Source organism: Panthera uncia, chromosome A2 (assembly GCF_023721935.1).
Source record: "Panthera uncia isolate 11264 chromosome A2, Puncia_PCG_1.0, whole genome shotgun sequence".
In the NCBI taxonomy this organism is placed as follows: domain Eukaryota; kingdom Metazoa; phylum Chordata; class Mammalia; order Carnivora; family Felidae; genus Panthera; species Panthera uncia.
In genome coordinates this window covers 90,343,051-90,368,869 of record NC_064816.1, presented here as the reverse complement: position 1 = coordinate 90,368,869, position 25,819 = coordinate 90,343,051, and the positions used below count along the sequence as shown (strand labels likewise).

At 38.0% G+C, this 25,819-nt stretch overlaps 1 protein-coding gene across 4 annotated transcripts in view; it reads right to left on the bottom strand.

Annotated features, from left to right (window-relative positions):
- The window catches only part of CDK14 (cyclin dependent kinase 14), a 626,953-nt gene that overhangs the window by 569,172 nt on the left and 31,962 nt on the right, over positions 1-25,819 (bottom strand). For all 4 annotated transcript variants that reach the window (XM_049641422.1, XM_049641423.1, XM_049641421.1 and 1 more), the window contains one exon: positions 19,841-19,872. In XM_049641422.1, the coding sequence (XP_049497379.1) occupies positions 19,841-19,872 (32 nt within the window). The remainder of the gene's footprint in view (positions 1-19,840; positions 19,873-25,819) is intronic.

Below are 25,819 nucleotides of genomic sequence, written 5' to 3'. Positions count from 1 at the left end.
GCTTCCTGTTTTCACCAAAGCCTTGCCGGGGTTTATAATGCTGTCCAAAATATCGTACTGTCTTCTTATTCTCTAGAGGATTGTTGCTAGCCACTTCTCCTTTCTTCCCTCTTAGCCAAGCTGTCAATATTCGTACCATAGTTTGAGCTGTTGACTCTTGAGGCATCTGAAGAATACAAAATAGGATTTATGCTCTTCACAGCTATGTAAATTCAAGCATTCAGGTCTGTAAGTGTGTCACGGAATATATGGAAAGTAAAAAGCATTTGTCTGAATGGACAAATTAGTGGGTACCTTGTATTATTTGTCAGTAATGCTAAAATACTGAGGAAATAACTATCATTTTGAAATCCATATTTCTAGGGTATTTAGGCCACAACCTCCCCTAGTCTGATCCTGAATGCAATGCCCTTAAATCCTGACTTCATCAGGTGAAGCAGAATAATGAGGTGAAGGTAGGAGGGCAGTAAACCTGGTCTCCAGACCCAGCTCCACTGTGAGAACAGAAAATTGTGGCCTGGGGCACAGTGCTCACCTTCTTGGAACACAATTTCCTCCTCTACAAAACAGGGATGAAAATACTTATCCACTGCTTCACAGGGTTGTTGCAAGAATTTTCTGAAATAACATACGAAATTGTTTTGTGAACTCTGAAGCCCTATAAAATCTACTATGATTATGCAGTGCCACTCTTGCCTGCAGGAGCCAGCATGCATAGGGGCTTCAGGACTTCTGATGACGGCAAAGAGGGAGACAGAGGTCCGTCCCTCTAACACCACATACTCAGTAACTCAACCCTCTAGGTGAAATCATCACTGGATTTCAAGGTGCAGGAGTTGTGTTTCTAAACAAGATAAAAGATAATAAGCACTGATTTAAATAAAAAGCTTGAAAACTCCAGGAAGACATAATCACCACCGTAACTGCCATCCTAATCAAGTCTCCAAGGGACAGCTGAGAATGCTCTGGGGGAACTTTCATTGCTAGACCTTCTGATCAAGTGCAAGATACTGGAAATTTTACCTTCAAATCATTTTAAAAAGAATTGACATGCACAATGCTTAGCTGTTTTACTATTTTTTAAGAATCTGGTGGGGGGGGGGAAGACTCAAGAAAACAAACCTAACACCTTAAAATCTAATGTTCAGAACATTTCAGATTTTCCTTTTCAGACTTTTTTTTTCCCTCCTTTTTTCACACTATCAACACGCCAGTATCTGGGTCTGCAATCAACTCCGCCAAAAAGATGCATTTATGGAGAACAGCTCTTTAAAGAGAGGAGCAAAATAACTAAAGATCTTCGAATTCAACTACAGTAACAGCTGCCCCTCTTTTAAAATAAAAGATGTCTAATTATTAGTATTCATGCGGTCAGACTATACCCTCCGAAGGCACAGATCCACTCTTTCAGTCCACAACAGAAATCCTTTTAAGCCATTCGACATCCTGCACTGTGCAGTTTTAGACCTGCACATATGTCTCAGTTTGGGGGGGCAGGGGATTCATATGATTACAAACTCTAGAAAAAAAATTAAGAAGACAAAGAAAGATGGCAAAATTAAAAAGTGAATAAAAGAAACAGAATTTAAAATATGTGTGTGTGTGTGTGTGTGTGTGTGTGTGTATTACAAGGAAGCCAGTAAGCTGACAAATGGCACGCTACTACATTAATAATGGTAAGTATGAATATTCATTACACAATAGTCATAAATAGAATGAAGGAAAACCAGAGTGCAGACGGGACAAAAACTCAGAAAGCTTTTTAAAGAGAAGGAAAGACAAAGAATGAAGGAAGCAAAGAAAACACACACAACCTCGGAGAACACTATTTAAGTAAGGGTCTCTGGGTAGAAACTTTGATCTAAGATAGGACAGTAAAGAAGGAATTTCCTTAAACAAAGGTAAATAAATAAACAGTATAAACTACCCAGAAAGACAGGAAGTGCTTTCAGTAAAAACAGTCAGGGTAGTCTTTGCTTAGGACGTTAAGGATTAGAATAATACATCTCCCAAACCACTGATAAAGTTGCTGAAACTGCCCTACCCCACCATACCTTCACTCCCCGCTTAGAGGAGGGACAGCCCCAGGTGAAAACCCAATGCGCTAACGTGCAATCTCCAACACTTGATTGTTATATATCTTGAGAACAAGGAGGAAAAAATCAAAGCCACAAAGAGAATTAACCCCTAAACATGTGCTCATGGACCACAGCTTGATTTTCCCCTCCCATTACAAGCTAGAGACTTCTTGAAAAGGCCACCACAGTGAGTCTGTTTTTTCTAGAAGATAGTTTCAAGATAAGTACAGAAAATCCTTAAAGTACTAAATGAGTAAAAACACTGCCACAAAAATGAACAGTCACTCTATGTTCTTTAAAAACATGCTGATTATTCTAAACTGTTTCCAAAAAAACAATAGGGGCAAAAAAGGCACGGGTACGAAATTACTGACACCACACAACATCTGGCCTGTAGTTTTTAATTAGACAAGAAAGAATCCTGAAGGCAAATGCCACAGGATTGATAGAAGTGGAGTGAGCACCTACTCTAAGTAGGAAAATCAATTTATTTGCAGCACTCTCATTTTGTTTCTCAATTAGTCCTGAGGCCAAGGGCTACCCTAACACACTCTTAGCATTAATTTGCAACTTAAAAGTTACACAATTCAGCAATAAATGTAATGTAATCATCATTTAAATGCAAGGAACTTTCAAGGCTCCTTTTAAAAGGCCACAGTCCAGGGGTCACCCCCCACCAACTTTAGCTGGGGGCCAGGGGGCTGTCCAGGTTCCCCCAAGTTTCATTACTTCACTAGCCCTGTGACCCTCATCGGTTGCTTCACTGCTCAAGATCTCACTTTCCCCATCGGTAAAAGGAGAAATAATAATGCCAACATTATTGGGAAGATTAAATAATGTGTTATTTTATTTTATTTTATTTTATTTTATTTTATTTTATTTATATTTAAGGGTTTTTTTAATGTGTTTAAGAGGATTTTTTATTCATTTAAATCCAAGTTAGTTAACATATAGTGTAATAATGATTTCAGGAATAGAATTTAGTGATTCATCACTTACATAAAACAAACACCCAGTTCTCATCCCAACAAGTGTCCTCCTTAATGCCCATCACCATTTAGCCCATCCCCCCACCCAACACCCCACTAGCAACCCTCAGTTTGCTCTCTGTATTTAAGAGTCTCTTATGGTTTGTCTCCCTCTCTGTTTTTATCTTGTTTTTGCTTCCCTTCCCCTATGTTCATCTGTTGTACTTCTTAAATTACACATGGATGAAATTATATATTTGTCTTTCTCTGACTTATTTTCCTTAGCATAATACACTCTAGTTCCATCCATGTTGTTGCAAATGGCAAGATTTCATTCTTCTTGATCACTGAGTAATACTCCATTGTAGATATATACCACATCTTTATCCATTCATCAGTCAATGGACATTGGGCTGTCTCTATACTTTGGCTATTGTCAACAGTGCTGTTATAAACATTGGGGTGCACGTGCCCCTTTGAATCAGCATTTTTGTATCCTCTGGATAAATACCTAATAGTGCAATTGCTACGTTGTAGGTAGTTCTTAATTTTTTGAGGAACCTCAAAACACTCTGCTGTTCTCCAGAGTGGCTACACCAGTTTGTATTTTATATTTAAGGGGTTTTTTTCAATGTCACTATTAATAAACGATTGTTGAATTTCTACAGCATTGTGAAAAATAAAGAAGAAAGAAATCCTATATCTGAATTATGGAAATAAACTTAATCAAAAACTATTGTCCATTTATTCTTTCAGGCAACACTTACTCAGCACATACCAGGTCCAAAGCACTATGTTGAACAAATGAGATACAGAGGGAGGTAGAAATGCACCTCTGCCCCCCAGAACCACATGCTCCCATAGGGGAAAAAAGAGGTGACTGCAAGGATGCAAATATCTGCTCAGACAACACGTCCCAAGATCTTGATAATACATGCCAATGAGGGGAGAACATCCTAAGAGAAAATACCCCAATTCATCAACTCATGGACAGCGAATACAGAATAGGGACAAAAGGGCTAGTCTTGCCAAGACCATGATTAGGTTCCAGTGAAAATGTTGGTAACCAACAAAGAGAACCACGGAGACATCATCAGAGCCTACAGAAAAGGCACTGACCTAGAAATGGGAAAGCATGGGAAGATATTCCTCCCTCTGTACATAGGGTAATCACAGATCTTTCTGGAAATTCCTGTCACCAAATGCACACTGTAGATGTGACATGTGTGAGTGCTGTCTGCTACTAAAGCATTGGTTAATAATGTTCACAAATGCAGAGCTTCGATCTTCCAGGATATAAAATCCTATCCACCAAAGCCCATCTGGTTGACAAACGCCACCAGTAGAAATTACTTTCTGCCAGATCCAGTCAGCACATGGTCATGGCACGGCCACTATGGTAGAGGAGGAAGGGAATAGTGGCAGAAGGAAGCTAAGTTTGGATTTCAAAGCCTCAGTTTCTCCCATCTTTAAAATGAGGAGGTTCCCAAAATTAGATCACTAGTGTCCCACGATAAAACTAGGCAGGCACCATGTGACCCTCAACTTGAGGGAAAAAGAAGGATGACAGAAATATCACCACGTGTGATGGAAGTCATGAGTGGCACAACCAAGTTGTATGAAGGAGAGTACCTGCTATGTGCCAAGACCTGTTAAAGAATTTATAGGCGTTATTTGATTAAACTTCACAATAACCCCACCAGGTAGAGATTATGATCCTTGTACAGTGAAGGAAAAGGAGGCGCCTAGATTGTCTGTAGGGGAAGGGGACAACCCAGCTGGAAGATGGCGGAGCAAGAGCCCAAAGCTCCTCCTGTGATTCCTACTCACCACCCTCAGGGGGAGTGCAGGGTGGAAAGGCGTGGGTTCACAGCCTGGTAGAAGACACAGAGCACAACCACAGACAGCCAGCACCAATCAGTTAATCACTCAAAAATAAATGAACTCTTGAAGAAAAACACCCGGTCCACCAAACACTGAATCAGTGTTTGTGTGTTCCTGTGACTCATCTCCAAACAGGTGATCCTCACTGATCCTCGAAATAGTGGTAGATGTCCCACTACAAGTTCATAAACATTTTTCAGGTTTCTGACTAGATAAGAATACCATGCACTAATTGCACCATCTTGCAGGACACACCTGTGGGTTTCACCACAGAAATATGGTGAAATTTTATATACAGACTTTTAAGAGAAAAGGCACGTCAAAAAGATACTAAAGAGGCATACAGTATCTCTTTTTTAAAAACATATAAACATTCCTCAAAACAACCTTCAAGCAATTAAACCTAATCGTCAGTTCTCTCTGACACAGATTGCTTTAAAAACTCAGCAACAAAACTTACTCTACCCTTTGGTTATTAAATGTCTAGAGAAGTTGAAAAAATCAATATTTTACGTTCATTAAAATTTTTTATGTTGAAAAACACTCATCTGAGACCTAAAGAAAAATAACAGCTTTCATTTAGAAACTTACAAGCATCAGGAGAAAAGAACTAATAGAAGAAAGGAAGAGATTAAAAAATCATTTGCAGATGACATGATTACATACCTAGAAAACCCAAAGGAAACCCCTGAAAAATACTGGAACCAACAGAGCTTAATAAAATAGCAAAACAGAAAAGAAATACATAAAATTCTACAGGAACAAGAACAAAAAAAATTTATTCTCATTCTTAATTAGCAATTTATTTTTAAGAGAGGTCTAGAAATAACATGAATGACAAAAAAATCAAGGCACAAAGATTAAGAAAACTATAATGTACTTTATGAAAAGATCTTTATTTAAAAAAGAAAAAACTTGGACAGTAGTGGGACAAACCATGTTCCTACATAGAAAAAAAATGTAAACTGAAAAGGATATTCTGTTAAAAGTATTGCAAAGAAGATTTTTTAATAAATATAAAGTTTTTCAGGGTGCCTGGATGGCTCAGTCAGTTAAGCAACCGACTCTTGATTTTGGCTCAGGTCATGGTCTCACAGTTTGTGGGCTTGGGCCCTGTGTCAGGCTCTGCACTGACAGTGTGGGGGTTGCTTGGGATTCTCTCTCTCTCTGTGCCTCCCCTGATCATGTGGTCTCTCTCTCTTCAAAACAAGTAAACTTTTTTTAACTTTTTAAAAAATAAATTGAAATTTAATTTTTCAAAATTTTCAATTTTTTATATGATCTGTATTTTTTTATCTTTTCATTAATGACCAGATGTTATTTTATATGTAAAAATATAACAGTATTATAATTAAGAACAATAAAAATAAAAAAGTAAATGTAATCTTTGAGTTTCAAGGCTACATTTCAATCAAATTTCCAGTTTTCATAAATCTCCAATGTGTCAGCTGAGTTACTGAAAGTAAGTTTAACAAAATTGAGCAGTAAACACAGAGAAACAGGAAAAAAAACTGACAACTTCATTTTTTTTACCTTCCTTTATTCTCAAAATAAATGTAATTTGAAGTAAAACAGACAAACAAACAAAACAGGTGTTATGACCGAGATCAGCAGCATATCATACCTGCCACTGGCCTCAGAGACAAAATGCCCAAATGGAAGTGGAAACTAGACACAGGCTCTCCCATGTAAGTTAAATGCTCCCCAAACAAATAGCAGGAAGGGCTGGCAAATACATTCATTTTTAAAGTAAATATTAACTTTAATGAGCTTGGTGACTGGCAAACTGATTCTGCTCTCTTGATATTTTCACTTCCCTGATCCTTCTCATCAAAAAGAAAAAGAAAACACTAAAAAGGCACAAACTCTCCTACTTCTGAGCCCAATGTGTACCAGAGAAGAATCTAAAATTACTCTATATGTTTCTGCCCTCAAGTCTTCCTTATTCTACCAGCGGTAAAAAAAAAAAAAAAAAAAAAAAAAAAAAAAAAAAAAAAAAAAAAAAGACAGTGTAAATGAAACAATATATGTGCCAGAACTAGTCCACGAAATGCAGCGGGGGTCATAATACTGGTAATTGTAGAACTGGGGCCAATCACTATCCAACATCAGCATCTCCTGCCTGCCTGCTGCTTTGCTCTTCTTCTTCCCTTGCCCGCATCCACCAGTCATGAACCAGAAAAAGAACTGTGCCTGTCCCAGTTGGGAAAGATGGCGCAAGCGGCCAAAAGGTCATCGACAACCTGGACCCTCTGCCCGGGCTGCCAAAGGGTTCAGGGCAAAAGAAGCATGGTGGCTGGTGGCTGAACTATTTGCTTCAGACAAGATGGAGCTAACTGTCCCCACCAAGACCAAGCAGTCTCAGGGAGAAAAAAAAGGAAAGAAGAAACCCCAGTGATGTTAGAAGTATAGGAAAAAAGAGACAGAAAAAACTGGTCTGTTTCTGTTCTCAGCTCTCAGGTTACCAATAAAAAGGAATTCAAAGTATTCAATGTCTCTCTCTCTATGCCCACTTAAAATCTTTCCTTCTCCGGCTACGATGTAAATATCAAAAATATCTGCCTTTTTCTGCTGTCTTCAATCTTCACAAAGACTTTGGCTGTTACAATATGAAATAAAAATGAAGCGAGAGTTGCTTCACATGCACAAGCATATATATGGTCAGGATTTGGAAAAAAGAATTGGGTTTATTATCTGACATTTTCTGTTTAATATTAACTACTTGCCCTGGTCAAAGAGGCAATTTTATACCCACTGGAAGATCTAACACTGTTTTCTGAATGTGCCAGTTAAAACACATGCCAGCATTGAGCTCATCATACCTCCCAGCTGGAACCAATCTGTAGGTAGGCTGGTGATCCATGGTACCTCATCCAATCATGACTCTTCCATAGCCTAAAACTGTGTGCAGAGCCCCAGTGTCTAGCTGGAAATCTGTATTAAACTATTACTACCAGAATGATCAAGTTTATAACTCAAATAATTCCATTCAATCCCCACCCAAATCCAGATAAAAATGGAAACACAAGCAGAGTTTCAACATAACCTTGAAACTGAAAGCAAAATGCAGTGAATAATTCAGACGAGAGACCTTCTTGATCTCACACTAACCATATTTCTCTTCAGCCACCTATTTAATCTTCCCGGACCTCAGTTTCCAAAATAAGTGTAACTTGGTTCAAAAATGACACAGATCTACTGCAGGAATCTTTTAAGTTTACTTGTTTTTATTCCTTATTAGGAAAATAATTCATCTATTAGAATTACTACCAAACATCAGTTGCTTCTTTGTAAGAACTTTGGGTCCTATCCCCCACATACCACACCCATAGTGCCTGTGTGTTGTTTCTCCCTTCTCCTGGGAAGCAACCCAGTAAAATGCTAAGCACATGCTAGAGTAAGACAGACTGGGTTGCAATCACGGATTAAACTCCTGTATAGCTGAGGGGCTTTGAGCAAGTCACAACTTCAATAAACCTCTATTTCCAAATTACCTTTTTGTTATATTTTCTTTTTTCAGATGTTTCCCCCATACAGGAATCCATATGTTTCACAAAGCAGAGATCATATTCTATATGCAATGGTTGTTTTCACTGAACACTGTAAGTTTTATTTTATGCTTTTAATATTTAAGATATATAAATATATAAATATATATGAATATATACAATATATAAAATTGTCTGCAATGAGTATGGTCATTTTCTTAATAGCAAAGTATTAAAATTATTCAGTGGAAAATATGTAACTGTGATAAGAAGTAAAAATTCTGAACCTGAAAAAAAAATCTAAGTTGAGTTCAATATGCCATATTATATCGCCTAAAAAAAAACTATTCAAATGCAAGGAAATGTATATATAAGAAAATATACGGAAAATAAAGGTAATGTTGTATCTATTAAAAGCAAATCACCCAAAATTGTGGTCATCCAAATAATGTCATTAATATGAGTTTTAAGATTTTTACCTTCTAATAACTGCAGAGAAATTAATTTAAAAGCAAACCAGCATATCTTGCAAAGTATATACTTGTTTATTTCTTCCTTTTGTGACTAAAGCACCTTTTTGTTGCACATGCAGCACATCATTTAGATAAAGTAATCCAAACCTCTTGGGGAAAGTTCTGAGCTCAATTAGGGCATCAGGGGACAGGCCATATGTTACCAAGCCTCTGGCACACCTGAACCCCAATATCTAATGACCCAAGGATGCTCATTTATAAAATTAAATAGTCGCTCTTTTAAGAGTAGAGAATCAAGTACTGCAGATCATTCTCCATCATTTCATTTGAAGACAATGTAAAGAGAACTACACAACTAAAGAAGGTTTAAATAAATGAACACCTACAACACAAAAGATGTAATTCATGCCTTGAATGACTACTACTAACACTCAATTTTATCTCATCAATCTTATCTCTTATTTCTTTTTTAATTAATGAAATTTTTATTAAAATTGAAAAAAAACTAACTTCTTATTCATTTTTCTGCTGTACCATTATCTTAGTCTTCTTTTAGCTAGAATATCTAGAATATTGAAATATAAAAAAAAAAATACACAATTTAGAACCAAGACTGTATTTTCTGAGCCAAAAGTCAGGATGCAGGACCTGAAATCAAGAGCTCTTAAAAAAAAAAAATCAGACTGCATGTGACTATACCAGTGTCCATCTTCAACTCCATTCTAATAGTTCAATAATAGATATTTCAGAAAAGTGGCTCTCAATCATTTTCGTCATCTGAACACATCTGTGGGATATGACATACTCTCAAAAAATAACCCTGGCTAACTGCAGCAGCAGTTGTCTCAAAGCATGTGATTTGGGTAGGGAAAGTGCACTGAAATCTTTAGGAAGCTTTTAGAAACTCACCATCCACACTCGTCACTGTTTTATAGAGCTAGTACAATCTCCTTTTTTGAAAAATCCTTTAAAATAGAACAAATAAGGCTCTGAAGTAACTAAGTCATAGTCATAACTCAGCTTTAAGGCATATAACAGTCCAGAGGAACAGACTAATTTGTATCCACCAAGACAAATGTGATGGGTGCCATGGCACATTCCCATGGACAAACTCTAGAATATGCTGAATTCCTGGTATATACCAAAAAAAAAAAAAAAAGAGAGAGAGAGAGGATGACATCAATCTGCTCTCCATTTTTTTTTAAAGGAAACTGCTTACTTCAACATTTCAGCTGATAAGAACACAGAATTATAATATGTTTGAGGTCACTTAGAGTAGAATGCTAATTCCCAGACACTGAATATGAAGATACCTTTTAGACATCACACTTTACAGACATCTCACATGAAGAGTATCCTAAGATTGAGAAAACACAAATAAGTACATGGAATTGGTCACTCCAAGACTCCAAGACTCTCTTCAATTCCAAGTCTCTTTTAATACTCATGAGTCTGACTTGCCAGCTTAGAAAAATGTGTATCAGTGAAAAGTCAAATAAGTACTCTATCTGACATAATTTAGTCTGAGTATACAATTACATGCTAAAATAAATTTTTCTACATTAGTCATAAAAGCCTTAAAAATGTTTTGTCTACACATTCCTTACCCATGCCTATAACATTTAATATCATGAAATTTAGAATTTAGAGTAGCTATTCAGAAAGACTTACACAAAAAACTACTAATCACATCACTTAAAAATTAAGCACATAATGTTGCCCCAGACATTGCAGTACAGACTACTGCCATATTTTTAGATCATAAGAAAAAAAATTTAAAGAAAATCCCCAGACTCATATGCTTAAAACAAAGAAAAGAAAGAAAGGGGTGGGAGGGGGCGGAGGGAAGAAAGAAGGGAGAGAGGGGAAAAAAGAAAAGAAAAAAGAGAGAAGAAAATTTAAAAACTAAATAATATTTTGAAAGAATAACCAGAACCAACTTTATATACTAAAAATAAAATAGATTCAGAAGGAAAAACTGAATAATCCTTCAATTATTATCTTTACATAGTGAGAGAGCTCCTTCAAGAAACCTGACACTGATGCATCTTGGAGGAATAAAGCTGGCAAAATGGAGAGCAATTTGCTGGTTCCAATTTTTTGTAATTATGCCTTTTGTAAATTTTATGACACAGAGAATAAGAAGAGTTAATTGTGTTTTAGACTATTAAAAAAATTCAAAGAATGTATCTCTCAGAAAAGGATTACTTAGAAAGGTATGTCTGTCATATTGATATAAAGGTCAGCACACTCCAGATCAAGTACAGACTATGATTCCAGTCCTCCGAAAGCCCTGACCCTTTGGTTTAGCTCATTTCAATTATCATTATGGTGCCTAAAGTAAGAGGCCGTCTGAAATGCAACCAAGCCATTTAAGGATTTGTAGATTATAAATCAGCAGTTCAGGGGCACCTGGGTGGCTCAGTCGGTTGAGTGACTGACTTCGGCTCGGGTCATGATCTCACGGTTTGTGAGTTTGAGCCCCACGTCGGGCTCTGTGCTGACAGCTCAGAGCCTAGAGCCTGCTTCTGATTCTGTGTCTCCCTCTCTCTCTGCCCCTCCTCCATTCATGCTCTGTCTCTCTCTGTCTCAGAAATAAATAAACATTAAAAAATAAATAAATAAATAAATCAGCGGTTCAAATTTAAGTCAGAAGGAAAATGGTATAACATATTCCCTGTAGCTGGGCCCATTTTGTTCTTGAAGAATATCATAAGTACCTAGGTTGTACTTAAAAAAAAAAAAATTAAAAAACTCCCTACACCAAAAGTCGGCTCTTTACAAAAGAATTCAAACATGCAAATCAAAGCACACCCCACAAGGAAACACCAACCACCCTTAAGGGAGAGACTTGCTACTGGCTAACGGGCCCTGCCATCAGGGTGCACAGTGCCCAAGAGAAACCCTACTCATGCTTTCAACTCCTGTAACATTCTGTCTTCTGGGGATTAAGAATGTGGAAGTGACTAATTCTCCCAAATGTCATACATTTTACATTTTGTGACATGTACTTCCTCTCTGAATTTTTACAGCACTACCCAGACACTCTAGCCACTGTCTCGGACTAGACAAAATTATTGTAATTATGTGTGCCATAATTAGGGAGACAGTAAATGTGATCAAACATTTATAGAAAGGAAAAACTAAAGCACAGAAAGTTTTAAGAACCCAGAAATCTCAACTAAATTCCAATGACAGAATAAAGGAGGAAGTGAGGTTCTTTTTCAGATGGCTCTTTTTCAAACGTTGCATTTGAAAAACTACTACGTACCAGATTACTGGCACAATCCGAGAATAGTCTGTATATTTCTAGACTTCTTGCATGGGACAGGTTCATGTCATCCAGGGATGTCAGACATGACCATGGTGAAAAGAAAACAGGATATACTGTAACATAAAATCTTACTATAAAGAGAGTGAAGTTGAATCTGTGCCCAGACCCAACACTGCGAGATGACAGGAGCCAGTCAAGATGTGCTTGTCAGTGGGATTAAATTCCCTGAGACTGATGAGATTAAGAGTCAGGGTCAGAGCATATTCAGAGCCTAATAAAACAGACATCAACAATTGTTTCCTGTACAAATCTTTGAATAAGGAAACATCACGACAAGAAAGACATGTGAGGAAGGCTGGAGCAGAAGAGTGAGAGATGGAACAGTGAGACCAATTAAGAGGTTATTGGGATAAAAAAGGTAAAAGTGATAAAGTCCTGAACTGATACGGTGTCAGCTGGTGATAATGAAGGCATGAAAATCAGAGATGACTGATGAGGATGGAAAGGTGGGCAAGAGATAGATCATGGAAGGACTTGAAGGCCAAGTTAAGAGTCTGGACTTGAACCTGCAGCTAACAGGGAGCCTTTAAAGTATTAAGCAAGAGAAAAGCATTTCAGATCTGTCACTCTGTAGGAACAGGAGGCGACTGTAGGCAGGGAAGCCAGTAAGAAGATGACCATACGTCCAGGCAAGAGAGGATGAAGCTGAAGTGTGAGCCTGCCTCAGCAGTGGGAAGGGAAATGGCAGGAGGCAACGAGGACCAAGCCAATGCCAGGATGTGGTGCTTGGGGCGAAGCTCAGGACAGTGTCAGGTTGCTTCTGCCTTGGAAAATCACTAAGATAACAAAGAGAAAAGGCACAGGCTGAGGAGTACTTGGTATGTGCCGAGACTGAGATGACTACAAGATAAAGAGGCAGGAACATCAAATGGGCAGCTGCATATCTGGGTTCAGAACAGAAAGCGGGCTCGGCCACACTCATGGGAGTATATAAGGGAGTAGCCAAAAGGAAAGAGCAGGAACAGACATACTGCTCGAGGAGGGCATGAATAAATGATCACAGTGGACAGAGGGCTTCCATTAGCACAGAAGAGACGGGGAACACTTAACTGTGCTCAGAGCCTAGGGTGAAACACCTGTAAGAAAGAAGAGACACAATAAGAAAGAATAAGTAGATAAGGAAATACAGAATCAATTACACAGATTTTGGAGTGAAAGCAGGGAAAGGAGTGAAGAGGAAAGGAGGAGGAATTAGCCTAGAACAGGAGAAAAGACACATCCTCCTCTGAAATTGGAAAAAAGGAAATAAAATTGGAGCAAGTGAAGGTACATGTGCAGGCAAGGTGCTGACGCCTAACAGCATTAAGTGTTGTAGGAAGTTGGAGGGTGTTATGAGTTTTGGATTGTGTACACCAAAAATTCTTCTTAACCATACCCCTCGCCCCCAACCTCCAAATGTGATCTTATTTGGAAACAGAGTCAGTGCGGATGTAATTAGTTAAATTAAGACGAGGTCATACTGGAGTGGCGTGGGCCCCTAACTCAATACAACCAATGTCCTTGTTAAAAGGGAAAAGTTGGAAAAACACACCCTCATTAAGGGAAAGTGATGTGAAGACACACAGGGAGAAAAGCTAAGAGGAGAGGCCTGGAACGTATCCTTCCCTCACATCCTTCGGAAGGAGCCAACCTTGCCCACACTTTGATTACAGACTTCTGGTCTTCAGAACTGTGAGACAATACATTTCTGTTGTTTGAGCCACCCAGTCTGTGGGACTTTTCTACAACAACTCCAGCAAACTAACACAGAGTGGAAAGTCATCTATGAAAGGAAGGAGGGGTGGAGGAGGGTAGCTAGAAGGATGGAGGGAAGTGGAAAGGTTTCAGCAGGAAACAGGCCAGCCACACAGGGCAAGACTGTACACAGTTGCCTTGGGTTCCAGCTAAGGCCAGAGACGATAAATTTATTTACAGAGTGGTTTCCTCAAGCAGCTCTTGGCAGCCGGTGGGCAGAGGGGGGAAAGATGCCAGGTCAAAATCAAGGTCTGGCGGAGTAGATTACAAGCAAAACACAAAGGGATACGGCCACTGAGGATACTGGCAAGGGAATGATGTACCGTGAGTGAACAGAGAAGGAAACAGGAGGGGGATGGGCAGAGAACAGGTGGTCTGGAAATAGGGAACCCACAAAGAACAGATAAAATGAGTACAGCAGGAGTGAGGAAGCTCACAGGGAAAGATAGTTACTGGGATTTAGTATTTTAGATGAGGAAGTCGGGGAAGTCGGAAGCTAGACAGCTGTATACAATGTATACATTATTCACACAGACACAGGGGCCTCAGACCATGATGGTAGTTAGGTGAGAAAAAAACTGCAACAGCTCCCACCACCCTCAATGCATGGAAAAATAATGACCAGGAATATCCCCAAATCATATTTGTACTTGACTCCTAGAATCTGGTTCTCAGAAAAATCACTGCTGTGTTTATATCTCCAGTATTACAGTTACATATTTATACAAAACAACAAAGAGGGGCATGGCCTAGAAGCAGAGGTCAATGCATATGACCCCCCATCTATCTCACAAAATTATTATATTAAGCAGAGAGGAAGCAAGTTACCTATAAAAATGTACCTGAGGAAGTTACAGATCAGATGTAAAAATGTTAAGACATTTTATATGCTTTGTACACATTTCCTTAGGATACAAAAATTAAAATAGCTGTAAAATGCAAAAATGTGTTGGCAGCCCCTTCTACTTTGCAAACAGGGAACAAATGACCAGAGCACAGAAAATTAAAAAGCTCGTAAATGACCAATTCCCCCCCCAATACAAAAAAAGTGCTTAATTATCTGGATTATATACGATAAACAAACAAACAAACCTCTTTGCATTTCCAAGGTTTATTTCAACCACTAGAATTTTTGTATTTCTTAGTAAAGAGCCAAGCATACTCAACACTTTGTTCTGGCAACTCATCTGAGCTAAAATAACAGAGGCATGAAGCATAACTAAAACTACACAATTTAACCTTTTTAATTTAAACACAAGAACAATTCATGATTGCTGTGGCTTTAGACATTTCCAACCCTTTCTAAACACACATATTTATACTCACTTAGAACTTTTTACTTCCACAGTTCAAAAGGCTTTATACATAGTACTTTTACACTGGGAGAGATTAACTGTATTTTCTGACTGTTCATATTTTAGGTATCATTTTGAAACAAATTACTAATTAAAAAAAATAAGATTCAAAACTTCCCTGAAGTCATAGTATATTATGGCACAGGGAAAATGAGGCCACTCGGGAGACATGGCCTAAGACATCTACTGGGGACAAAAAGGTGAGAAAGAATTTGGAAAGTTCTGCAACTTTATAAGTTTTATAAGGATATCCTTATAAATGGTTAGTCCACCCATCAAAAGTATAGATTAAACTTAGAGAACAAAAACGCTTCATATTTTAATCAGCGCCCAGATACAATATGAACGAAGAGCGAAATGATCGTCCTCTCTCCAAATAGGATGGGCTTCAACAAAATTTCCTATTCGAACAAAGTTGCCTAGTGTAAACATCCCTCAATACTTAACTTCCAAAGTGTCTCATTCTCTCTCTACAACAAGCAATAGCACACTATTCATGAATATAATTCCAAGCTGCTTATAAAAATCTGCAGTCATGGCACTTCAGCCTATTGAAGAATGAAAGAATAATAAGTCTTTCAAATAGGTCCACATCTCTTTTTCTCCTCTGTTCAAGGTCAAACATTTACACACACCCTATAGAAATCCTCTAGGAATCAGGGAATAGCAACTAAAGTCCAGCTCCAGGCACTCTGGAGGAGGCCACTCCTTGACGTAAGGAGTCCTCTGCCTCATAAATACTGAGTAGGAAGAGAGATGCCACACCTTGATGCATATCTAAGAAGCTGATTCAGTTCCCAGGTTTCAAGACTCGAATCTTAACTAAATTCCAACACAGAAGTCCTCCAACTGCCAAAGAAAAGTGAGTTCAAGAAAACTTCTAACACTGTAATCTGAGGATGATCATAGAACTTGGTGACTTCTTGCGTGTTTTTTTTTTTCTTATTTATTTATTTTTGAGACAGAGAGAGAGAGCATGAACAGGGGAGGGTCAGAGGAAGAGGGAGACATAGAATCTGAAACAGGCTCCAGGCTCAGAGCTGTCAGCACAGAGCCTGACGCGGGGCTCGAACCCACAGACCGCGAGATCATGACCTGAGCCGAAGCCGGACGCTTAACCGACTGAGCCACCCAGGCGCCCCGCGTGTTTAATCACAAATGCAGTGTCCTTTTCTGGGATCTTAGTAAAACTGTAAGTGCATGTTGACTGTTAGGTAGGATTTTATTTTACATTTAAAGATAGATAGGGTGCCTGGGTGGCTCAGTTGGTTAAGTGTCTGACTTCTGCTCAGGTCACAATCTCACAGTTCAAGCCCTGTGTATGGCTCTGTGAGGACAGCTTGGAGCCTGGCGCCTGCTTCAGATTCTGTGTCTCCTTCTCTCTCTGCCCCTCCCCTCCTCGAGCTTGCTCTCTCTCTCTCTCTCTCTCTCTCCCCCAAATATAAAAAATAAAGAACATTAAAAAATAAAATAAAATAGATTCTCCCTCCCCCTATGGGATGCTTGGGTGGCTCAGTCAGTTAAGCGACCGTCTTCAGGTCAGGTCAAGATCTCAGCTTATGGGTTTGAGCCCTGCATCAGGCCCTGTGCTGACAGCTCAGAGCCTGGAGCCTGCTTCAAATTCTGTGTCTCCTTTTCTCTCTGCCCCATCCCCGCTTGCGCTCGCTCTCTTTCTCTCTCCCTCTCTTTCTGTGTGTCTCTCAAAAATGAATAAAGGTTTAAAAAATTTTAAAGATAAAAAGCAACTTGAAGATGATCCTCTCGGACTGGCTTTACAAATGAGAAAACTGAATGGCTAGAAATTGGCAAAGGAGAATCCACATTGTCTGACACTCAGTTCAACATTCTCTCTACTTATTGACAATATATATTTACTCACATTCAACAGATATTTACTGAATGTTTTACCATGTGCAAGACACACGAGGGATTACAAAGCTGAATGTAGTCATCCTCTCAAGGAATCTAAAAACTGGTGAGTTTCAAACAAAAAAAATGGTGGGTTTCACAGTTTTAATATGTAAATCATCACACGAAGTCTCATATGGTATGGTAGAGGAATATCTGAAAATAACTCTCCTCATAGCCCCAATTCTTAATTTCAAACTAAATCTTTCTTTCCTCCTTGTAGCCCTTCCAAATACAGAAGGTGATGTCATGGTGAGAGCATCGGTGAAGAGAAGGATGATGATGACAACGAAGACAAGGGCAATGGGAATACCAACTATGAGACATTTACTATGTGCCCATCACTCTTCTGTAACCTTCATATACTTAGCTTATTTAATCTTCGCAACAATCTTAGGAGGGAGATAAACATCTCTAACTTATAAGAGACTTGGAAAAAGTAAGTCAATTGCCCCTGAAAAGGTAGCTGAGTTAGGGGTTTACACCCAGGCATGCCTTTACTACTACCATCTCCCAGGAGCCTGACCCTGGCACTTCCCGTAATTAACTGGAAACTCCTGGGCCCCTCTGGACCTCAATTACTTCATCCGTGAAATGATGAAGTTGGCCCCATGATTTCCAACATCTCCTCCAGGTGTACCATTCTGTGATTTACTAACTTGAGTTTTGTTTTTTGTTTTTTTTTTTGGTTTTTGTTTTGTTTTGTTTTGTTTTTTTGTTTTTTTGTTTTTTTGGTTTTTTTTTTGTTTTTTTTTGTTTGTTTGTTTGTTTTACCAATCTCTTGTACAGAGGAAGGAAAACACTTTGTAAAAGCTAGAGAAAATTTTGCCCCATATTACAAAATCCAGACCTTTGTGCAAAGGTTTCCAGGTAAAGGAGGGTGGGTAGTAACCAGCTTCATATACACATCCTTCCTTAACTTTCATCTAGGTTCCAGCCTCAGATTTTTTGGAAAGCTAATCTCACAGCCACATGACAAAATAACAATCATTAACAATGGCATTTAAACTAAACAGGAGGTTTTTCAAATTCCTAATAATGATTAGGAGTCATCTGTAACAACATGGGAAAATACCACATTTTGGGTTAAAAGAAAAAAGCAGCATATAATAAATGGCTTATGTTTTTTTGTTTCTAAACATAGGGAAAGAAGCAAGAACATTCAACAGTGGTTGTAGCTAGGAAATAGGATTGGGAGATTTTTCTCCTTTTCCTTATTTTTCTCTTTTACATAAGCTTACATTACCTCCATAATTAGAGGGGAGACATTTCTTTACAAAGACAGAAAAAGTACCAAATATTCACCAATTGATTTCTTCTAAGAAGAAAATATACTCTCCTAAAAACATCTCAGTAACACTGCAGAAATTCCAGAAATACAGGTTTAGAGGAGAACATCATTATTACCAACTATAGATGGGGAAGAAAATATTCCTCTATTGCTTTAGGTCTAGAATAACTAAGCTTTACAGGATGTTTCAGAAATGCTGGAAGGAGAAGTTGTTTTGTAGTCCAGGGACACGTGGCTTTGTAGATCTGGGCCCCAGGAAAAAAGGAACAGGTGCAACAGACAAAGAGGCAGACCATGAGAGCCAAATGTCACTGGCCCCATCCAGAAATCCCAATCTGGAGCAGGTTCTCCCTGAGTGGTCCTGCCCTGCACCACAGCCAACCACATGGCCAAGGGGATTTCCACAAGCACAAATGTCCTCACTTCTCTGAAGCAGTAAAGCAGTGAGAGAACAGGTAGCTTATTTCACAGAAACTGCAACTGTTAAATCAAACAACCACAACCAAACTAATCCATGCTTCATTAGGCTGAAGGATAAGCACACTGTGTATATACTTTTGTGTTCATATATAAACTCACTACGCGCGCGCGCGCGCGCACGCGCACACACACACACACACACACACACAGCCCAATTTACAATACATGTCAAGTCAATTACTGTGGCTTTGGATGGTGACAATGAAATACTTCACTCTATAGCACTCCTGAGAATATTTTGTAAACACATTGTCTGTCTGGTGATTCCCACTGATACCACAAAAAACTCAGGAAAGAGTACAATTTAAAAATCATGTTCAAAATGCTATTAATTACATATGGACCCTCTGCCCTCTTGGAACAGACTTTTTTGCTACTTTGCAGCAAGTAGGTAAAGACAGATCTGATATACAAAGGATAGGAAAACTAGAACAGGAAAGTCAGCCCCTCCTTTGGGAATCTGATAGACAATAAGTGGCATCAACGTCGCATCACATCCTGATTCAGCGCAGGGTTGCAGGGAGCTGGGGTGCCCAACTTACCAACAACTCCAGACTTGCCCTAAGCACGTACCTCACAATGGGCTTCTCCAGCACTACCACCATTAAGGGGTCAATAACACAAAGGCCTGGGGGTATTTTTGCTAATTTAAAAAGACATATTTCTGTTGACTGCCACCAAAATTCATTCAAATAATTAAAGCTGAAAAATAATACAACTATAGAGATGTCATCTCTTCTTTTTTTAAGGCATTTTTTCCTGCTTCTTAAGTGTGAAGTTGGCACCTATTAAGTATACCCAGAAGTAATTAAATACATCCAACATAAGATAAAGAAATTTAACCTACCTCATCAAAGGTGGTGTCGTCTTTCTTCAAAGCTGTAAAATAAAAAGGGAAAGGAAGAAGTTATTGTGAAACATCTCAAGGAAACTAAGTATCTAAGTTCTAGAAAACAGAAAGAAAACAAAGCAGTATGGTGTTTTCATTTCAGAAAGTAAAACTGTACCCCAACCTGAATAACAATGTTATGATACAAATAGGAAAACTACAAATGAGACAGAGAATTGCACAGCATGCTTCTTTGTGAGACACTTTCATAAATATGTAAATGGACTATCCTCCCAAGTATGGAAAAGAAGAATGTATATCTTTCCCCTATCTCTTCTTTAGTAGGAAAACATTTTAATGAAAAGTATGAAAGAATCAAAAAGTAATCTTAAAGAAATGTCTCCTTCAGCTTCTGGGTTTTGTGCATATGTCATTACGCACGGTGTGTGGTCCTCCCAAACCAATTGTCAGGATGACACCCACTCTGCACAGTGCCCTGAATGAGATTCTCATACCGAGAGAGGTTTAAATACAGTAATGAAAGACTAAGCATGTTAAACTAAGCACTGCAGAGACATAATTCAAACATTTCAACATGATCAATTTTATAACGAAGTATCACCAAAGGAAACAATGCATTCAGAACGTTGTATGGGAATTGGCAAATGCTCAAAATTTATTTAAATATGCATGGATTCAGAATTGGCATTCTATTACTCTAAAGAGAGAGAAGTAAGTATTTCATGCATAGTTGGCAAACACCCTAGTTCCTTAAATCCTACAATTACTTAGAATGTTTCATATTAAGGAGAATGCACAAAGGAGCTAATTTAGCTGAAACCACTAGCTGGAGACATGTTTCTAATTTATAGAATTGCGCATAGGTGTTTACCGTCTGTACTGGACAGTTCTAGTCAGGATAGAAGCACTTGTGTTGCTCTTACTTGGAAAGCTATGTTCTGACAAAAGCAATGGAAAACAAATTATGTTGGGAATCAATCTCTGAGAGAAGTCATGTGCTTAAATGGAAGCTACCATACCAGAGCTTATATTATATAATGTAACAATCTTGAAAAGTATATTTTCTGTTTCATACCATAGACTTGTCTTTTTAAACATCAGGAAGTATGTAGTTGTGGTGAATTAAGGGGGGTGAGGGTAGATTGAGGGAAATAAAGTGTTTCTGAAAGTTCAATTCTTAGTTTTCCTCTTTTTACCTAAGAAGCTGATCTGTACCAAATTTCTCTACTGACTTTATTAGAGGACAACTACTTCTAAATGAAAAATAAAAAGACAGCCCTTTATACCATTCTCAAATAGCTTATCTTACATTCAATTACTTACACACATTTTATTATATATTTCGCTTTAACTTACACTAACTCTAAAATAAGCTATTTTGAGGGGCGCCTGAGTGGCTCAGTCGGTTAAGCTTCTGACTTCGGCTCAGATCATGATCTCATGGTTCGTGAGTTCAAGCCCCGCGTCAGGCTCTGGGCTGATAGCTTCTGTGTCTCCCTCTGTCTCCCTCTGTCTCCCTCTGTCTGCCCCTCCCCTGCTTGCACTCTGTCTCTCGCATTGTCTCAAAAGTAAATACACATTAAAAAAATTAAAATAAGCTATTTTGATAGAAAGCTATAAGATCCTCAATGATTCTTAAAGACTATTTTTAATTTAGAATGTAAAACTTCTAATCTAGAAGGCTTTCTTTAAATATCAGTCAGCAATGTTACTAAACTCCCACCCTCACTCCCTCAAACCTAAGGCATATCTTCTAATTAACATACTTGAGTAGTGATTCCAAGATAAAATATTAGTGACCTACATAAATATAGGCAAGTTGTTCCATCTAAAAATTTTTTTCTAATAAGAAATGATTAGCTCACTGATTTCAAATACAAAGTCAATCATTGTACAGCCACATACCTAGCTCATTTAACAAAAATTAATGAAAAATTATGTGGCTGTCATGTAAGATGCAAAGCTAAAGGAGCAAGCTTATAAATCACAGCACAAACTTCCTGTATTTTCTTTACTTTGGACATAATAAAAGTTTAGTCTTGGGTTTTCTTAAGCAAAGCATCCAATAAGAACTACAGTTAATAACTACCCCCTCGGGTAACTGCAAACACAGAATGAAGACCCTCAAACTGAGAGATAAAGAAAGCAAGAAACTAAATTGTCTTTGACATTCTGACTGGACTATTTCTTTCTTGCCCCCAAATCCTGCCAATTCCTTCAACATTCTGGATAAAGGGGTAGGGTCTGTAGGTAGAAAGAAATGGAAGAAATATTAGAGGAAATTGCAGGTGTATCTTCTAAGATATAAGGAGCAGAAAGCTAGATTCTCTCCCATGCACACTATTCTCAAGCCCAAGATATCTTAGGGGAGAACATTTTAAGACCAAAAAATCTATGACTTCAGTAACTCTTCACTGGTGGGTCGACACTTTATATAGTTTCTTATAAATATGGAATCCTTGCTTGAACAGCAGTTAACAGTAACAACAAAGGCCAATTAAATATGTCTCTGCCAAATATTTACCAGGTCATTGATGAATAATAAACTATTACCCAAACAAGCACGCAACATCTCATTATTGATTACATTCCCCGATTGTCATTAATCATTCATGTAAATGTAAACTCACAATTGTCTTCAAAGATATCATGGAATAGCAAGTATATTACACTTTTATGGGTTAACAAAGGTGTATGTATACATTGAATCATTTGAGATAATCAGGTAGTCTATTTAGTCCTCTGCTCGGACACTGCTTCCTCTAGAGAGCTTGCCATGCTCTCACCAACACTAAAGTGGTGTCCCTCCTATGTTCTCCAACAGCAAATTGTGCTAATCTTCTTGGTAAAATTTGTCATTCTATATTGTCAATGCCCTTTCACTGGCCTGCCTTCTCATAAAAGTCCTTGCGGACTGGTACCAATGGCCACTGAAACTGAATGTGAGCACAATATCTCGCACATAGGAGGTACTCAATAATTATTTGTTGAATTAATTATGTCTACCTCAAAGGCCAAAAGACAGCCTCTTGCCTTTTGAGACACACTAAAGTGTTGGCATATGAAAACCATACACTATTTTCTCTCATGAAAGGATCATAGATATAAATTCCATTTCCTAGTTTTCAAATTAAAATCTTTTGAAACTACATTGGAAGAAGACATGGTACTGTATTTACATTTTGTGTCTGAACCTTTAACCTTAAGAATGGACTTATCAAATGACAGCTGGACTCTACATTACACACATACAGAACAAAGTAACAAACCCAAAATTTCAGCCTCTTCCTTTCATTCAGTTCTCTCACAAATTACATCTTTAAAAAAAAAAATGGTGTACATGGGCTTCACCTCAAATATCACAGAGTATAAACTTCCTTTCTCTGGGAGTTAATCCAAACAAGTGTGAAGAAATGCATTCAAATGACTATGAAGAAATGACAGTTTGACCTAATCTTACACAGAAAGCATTCCTCCTCCTAAGCTATCATTCAAAAATAAAAAGAAACAGGAAACAAAAGAGGAAAAGGATTTTAACATAAACTTTTTAACAACTAAGTTCCCATTTCTCTTCATTTATGTTAACCAAAATTAAAAAAAAAAAAAACACGTGAGACAACAACAGTAATTCCTAAATAAGTGAACACACTGACATTATTTAGCAGAAAACCATAAATACTCACCACTGAAATCAGTGGATGACTTTGAAATTCAATTACACCCATCTTGTAAAAGAACTGTAACTATGTTGTAGTCACTCCCTGGCAGATGTCATAAATTAGAGTGCTATGGCTTGAAAGCCAGTGTGTTTTATTAGACCTTATATAATATAGTAATCTCAGATCAGCTGTATTGGGGTGGGTAGCGACAAAGCTGGTACGACCATTTACGTGTGGCTGAATTAAACATCAGCGTTGCCGCTCTTATACAGTCCAAATGGTTATTAACAATAAACTGATTGAATATCACATACTTTCAAAAGTTGTGCTCATTTTCTATAGATGAACGGTTAACTTCTCAGGACTAAACAATGATGCTGTATATTTTATCCTATAACAAGCTACACTTTTGAATCATACTAAAAAAGCAAAATGAAGTCAGTATGTTTACTTCAAAAGCCATCATAGATTGGTTAAAGGGAATGCATATAAAGAGATGTTGGATTACTCCACAAGAATAAACCATTCACTCTTTGATCTCATGAAGTACCAATGAAGAAAGGGGGGAGACAGGGGATACATAGAGAAACTGGAAGGAATAGTAACAGCCCCCATTATTGATCTTCACATGTAACATCTTGCACTAGATATTTTACGTATTCTATCGGATTTAATCGTCACAACAACCTTAAGAAAATGTATACATGTGGACTCTAAGGTTGAGGGATATTCTGCTAGTTGACCAAGACACACAGCAAGCTGGGAAAACAGGGTTCAAACCCAGACCAGACTAACTCCAAAGTCCATCCTGTTTTAATACGGTAAAGTCAGTAACCACTTCTTCCCTTCTCTTTCTTCCCACCTAGAAAATCAATTATGTCAATATGATGCAATCACCAATAATGATAATAACATATTATGAACATCTCTTGAGTCTACACTACATACTGCACAAGACATCATATGTGTTATTTCCCTAAGTGCCAATATCAAAACTGAGTTGTACATGAAAAACTGAAGCTCAGGGGCGCCCGGGTGGCTCAGTAGGTTAAGCATCCAACTTTGGCTCAGGTCATGATCTCACGGTTTGTGGGTTCAAATCCCACGTCAGGCTCTGTGCTGACAGCTCAGAGCCTGGAGACTGCTTCGAATTATTTGTCTCCCTCTCCCTCTGCCCCTCCCCCATTCACACGCTGTCTCTCTGTCTCCCTCTCAAAAATAAACAAACATTAAAAAAATTTAAAAAAAAAACAACTGAAGCTCAGAAGGTGAGGGACCTGTTCAAGGTCACACTGCTGCATGTGGCAAGACGGGAAATCTCCAGTGGTCTGACACAGCCCACACCCTTAATCTATGCACTATACAATCCCAAAGTAAAAACCCCATTCCATAGTCTTGAGCACCTTAAAACCTTTACATAACCAAATTCATTTTATTGCTTTTTGATGTTGCAAATATAACATTAAGAACGTACTCAGATAACAAAGATTAATTTTTCTGCAGTCCCACTTCACATGTATGTCTTGGGTTTGACATACAATCATAACCACATAAAACCTCTTTATCTCTTTACAGTATTCCAAAATGGGACTTGCTATTCAGAATCATGACCTTCCTTCAATACAAGAAATAATCAGTTAGGTTCACTGCACTGTACTGTTTCTGAAAGAAGGAAGTAAAATCTACTAGATCATAGAAGACATTTTAACAAGTGTTGGAATCAAAAGGAGTTTCACATCACTAAATCTCAGTAAGCTAGAAAATCCAATTAACTGTAATACCCCATTCGCCAGCATTGTAGTTAATCCAAATTTTACTGATTGTCGATCAAAATCTTAAAATTGCTTAAACATAAGGAATTTTTGTATTAATGTCCTTGGTTTCTTACTGAGATTCAACTGCAATGAATTATTTAACACAAAACTGGAAGGGCTCCAACAGAGTCATTAGCATTAGTAAATATACAGTTAATGTGTTTTAGAACAGGGCTTAATGGACTCCAGAACCCGCCTCTGTGATGCTTTGGGTCCCAGGTTGAACATCCTCTTTAAAAATGCACACCAACTGAACACCTTGCTCTCACACTCTTGGCTTCAAACTTCATTTGCATGTAGGAACTCTTCAAATGCATCCCTAACTCGTGAGAGTGAAACTGCAACTATCCAATACATGCAATAAGTAAAACCAAGATTAAATGTTGGTTTCACACCATAACTTTACAGTCATTTCGGAAAGATTTTGTGTACCAACAGAAAATTTTTAAACCCAACACAAAGAAAACTAGGCTAAATTTTGATCCATATTTCCTCTTGAAGAA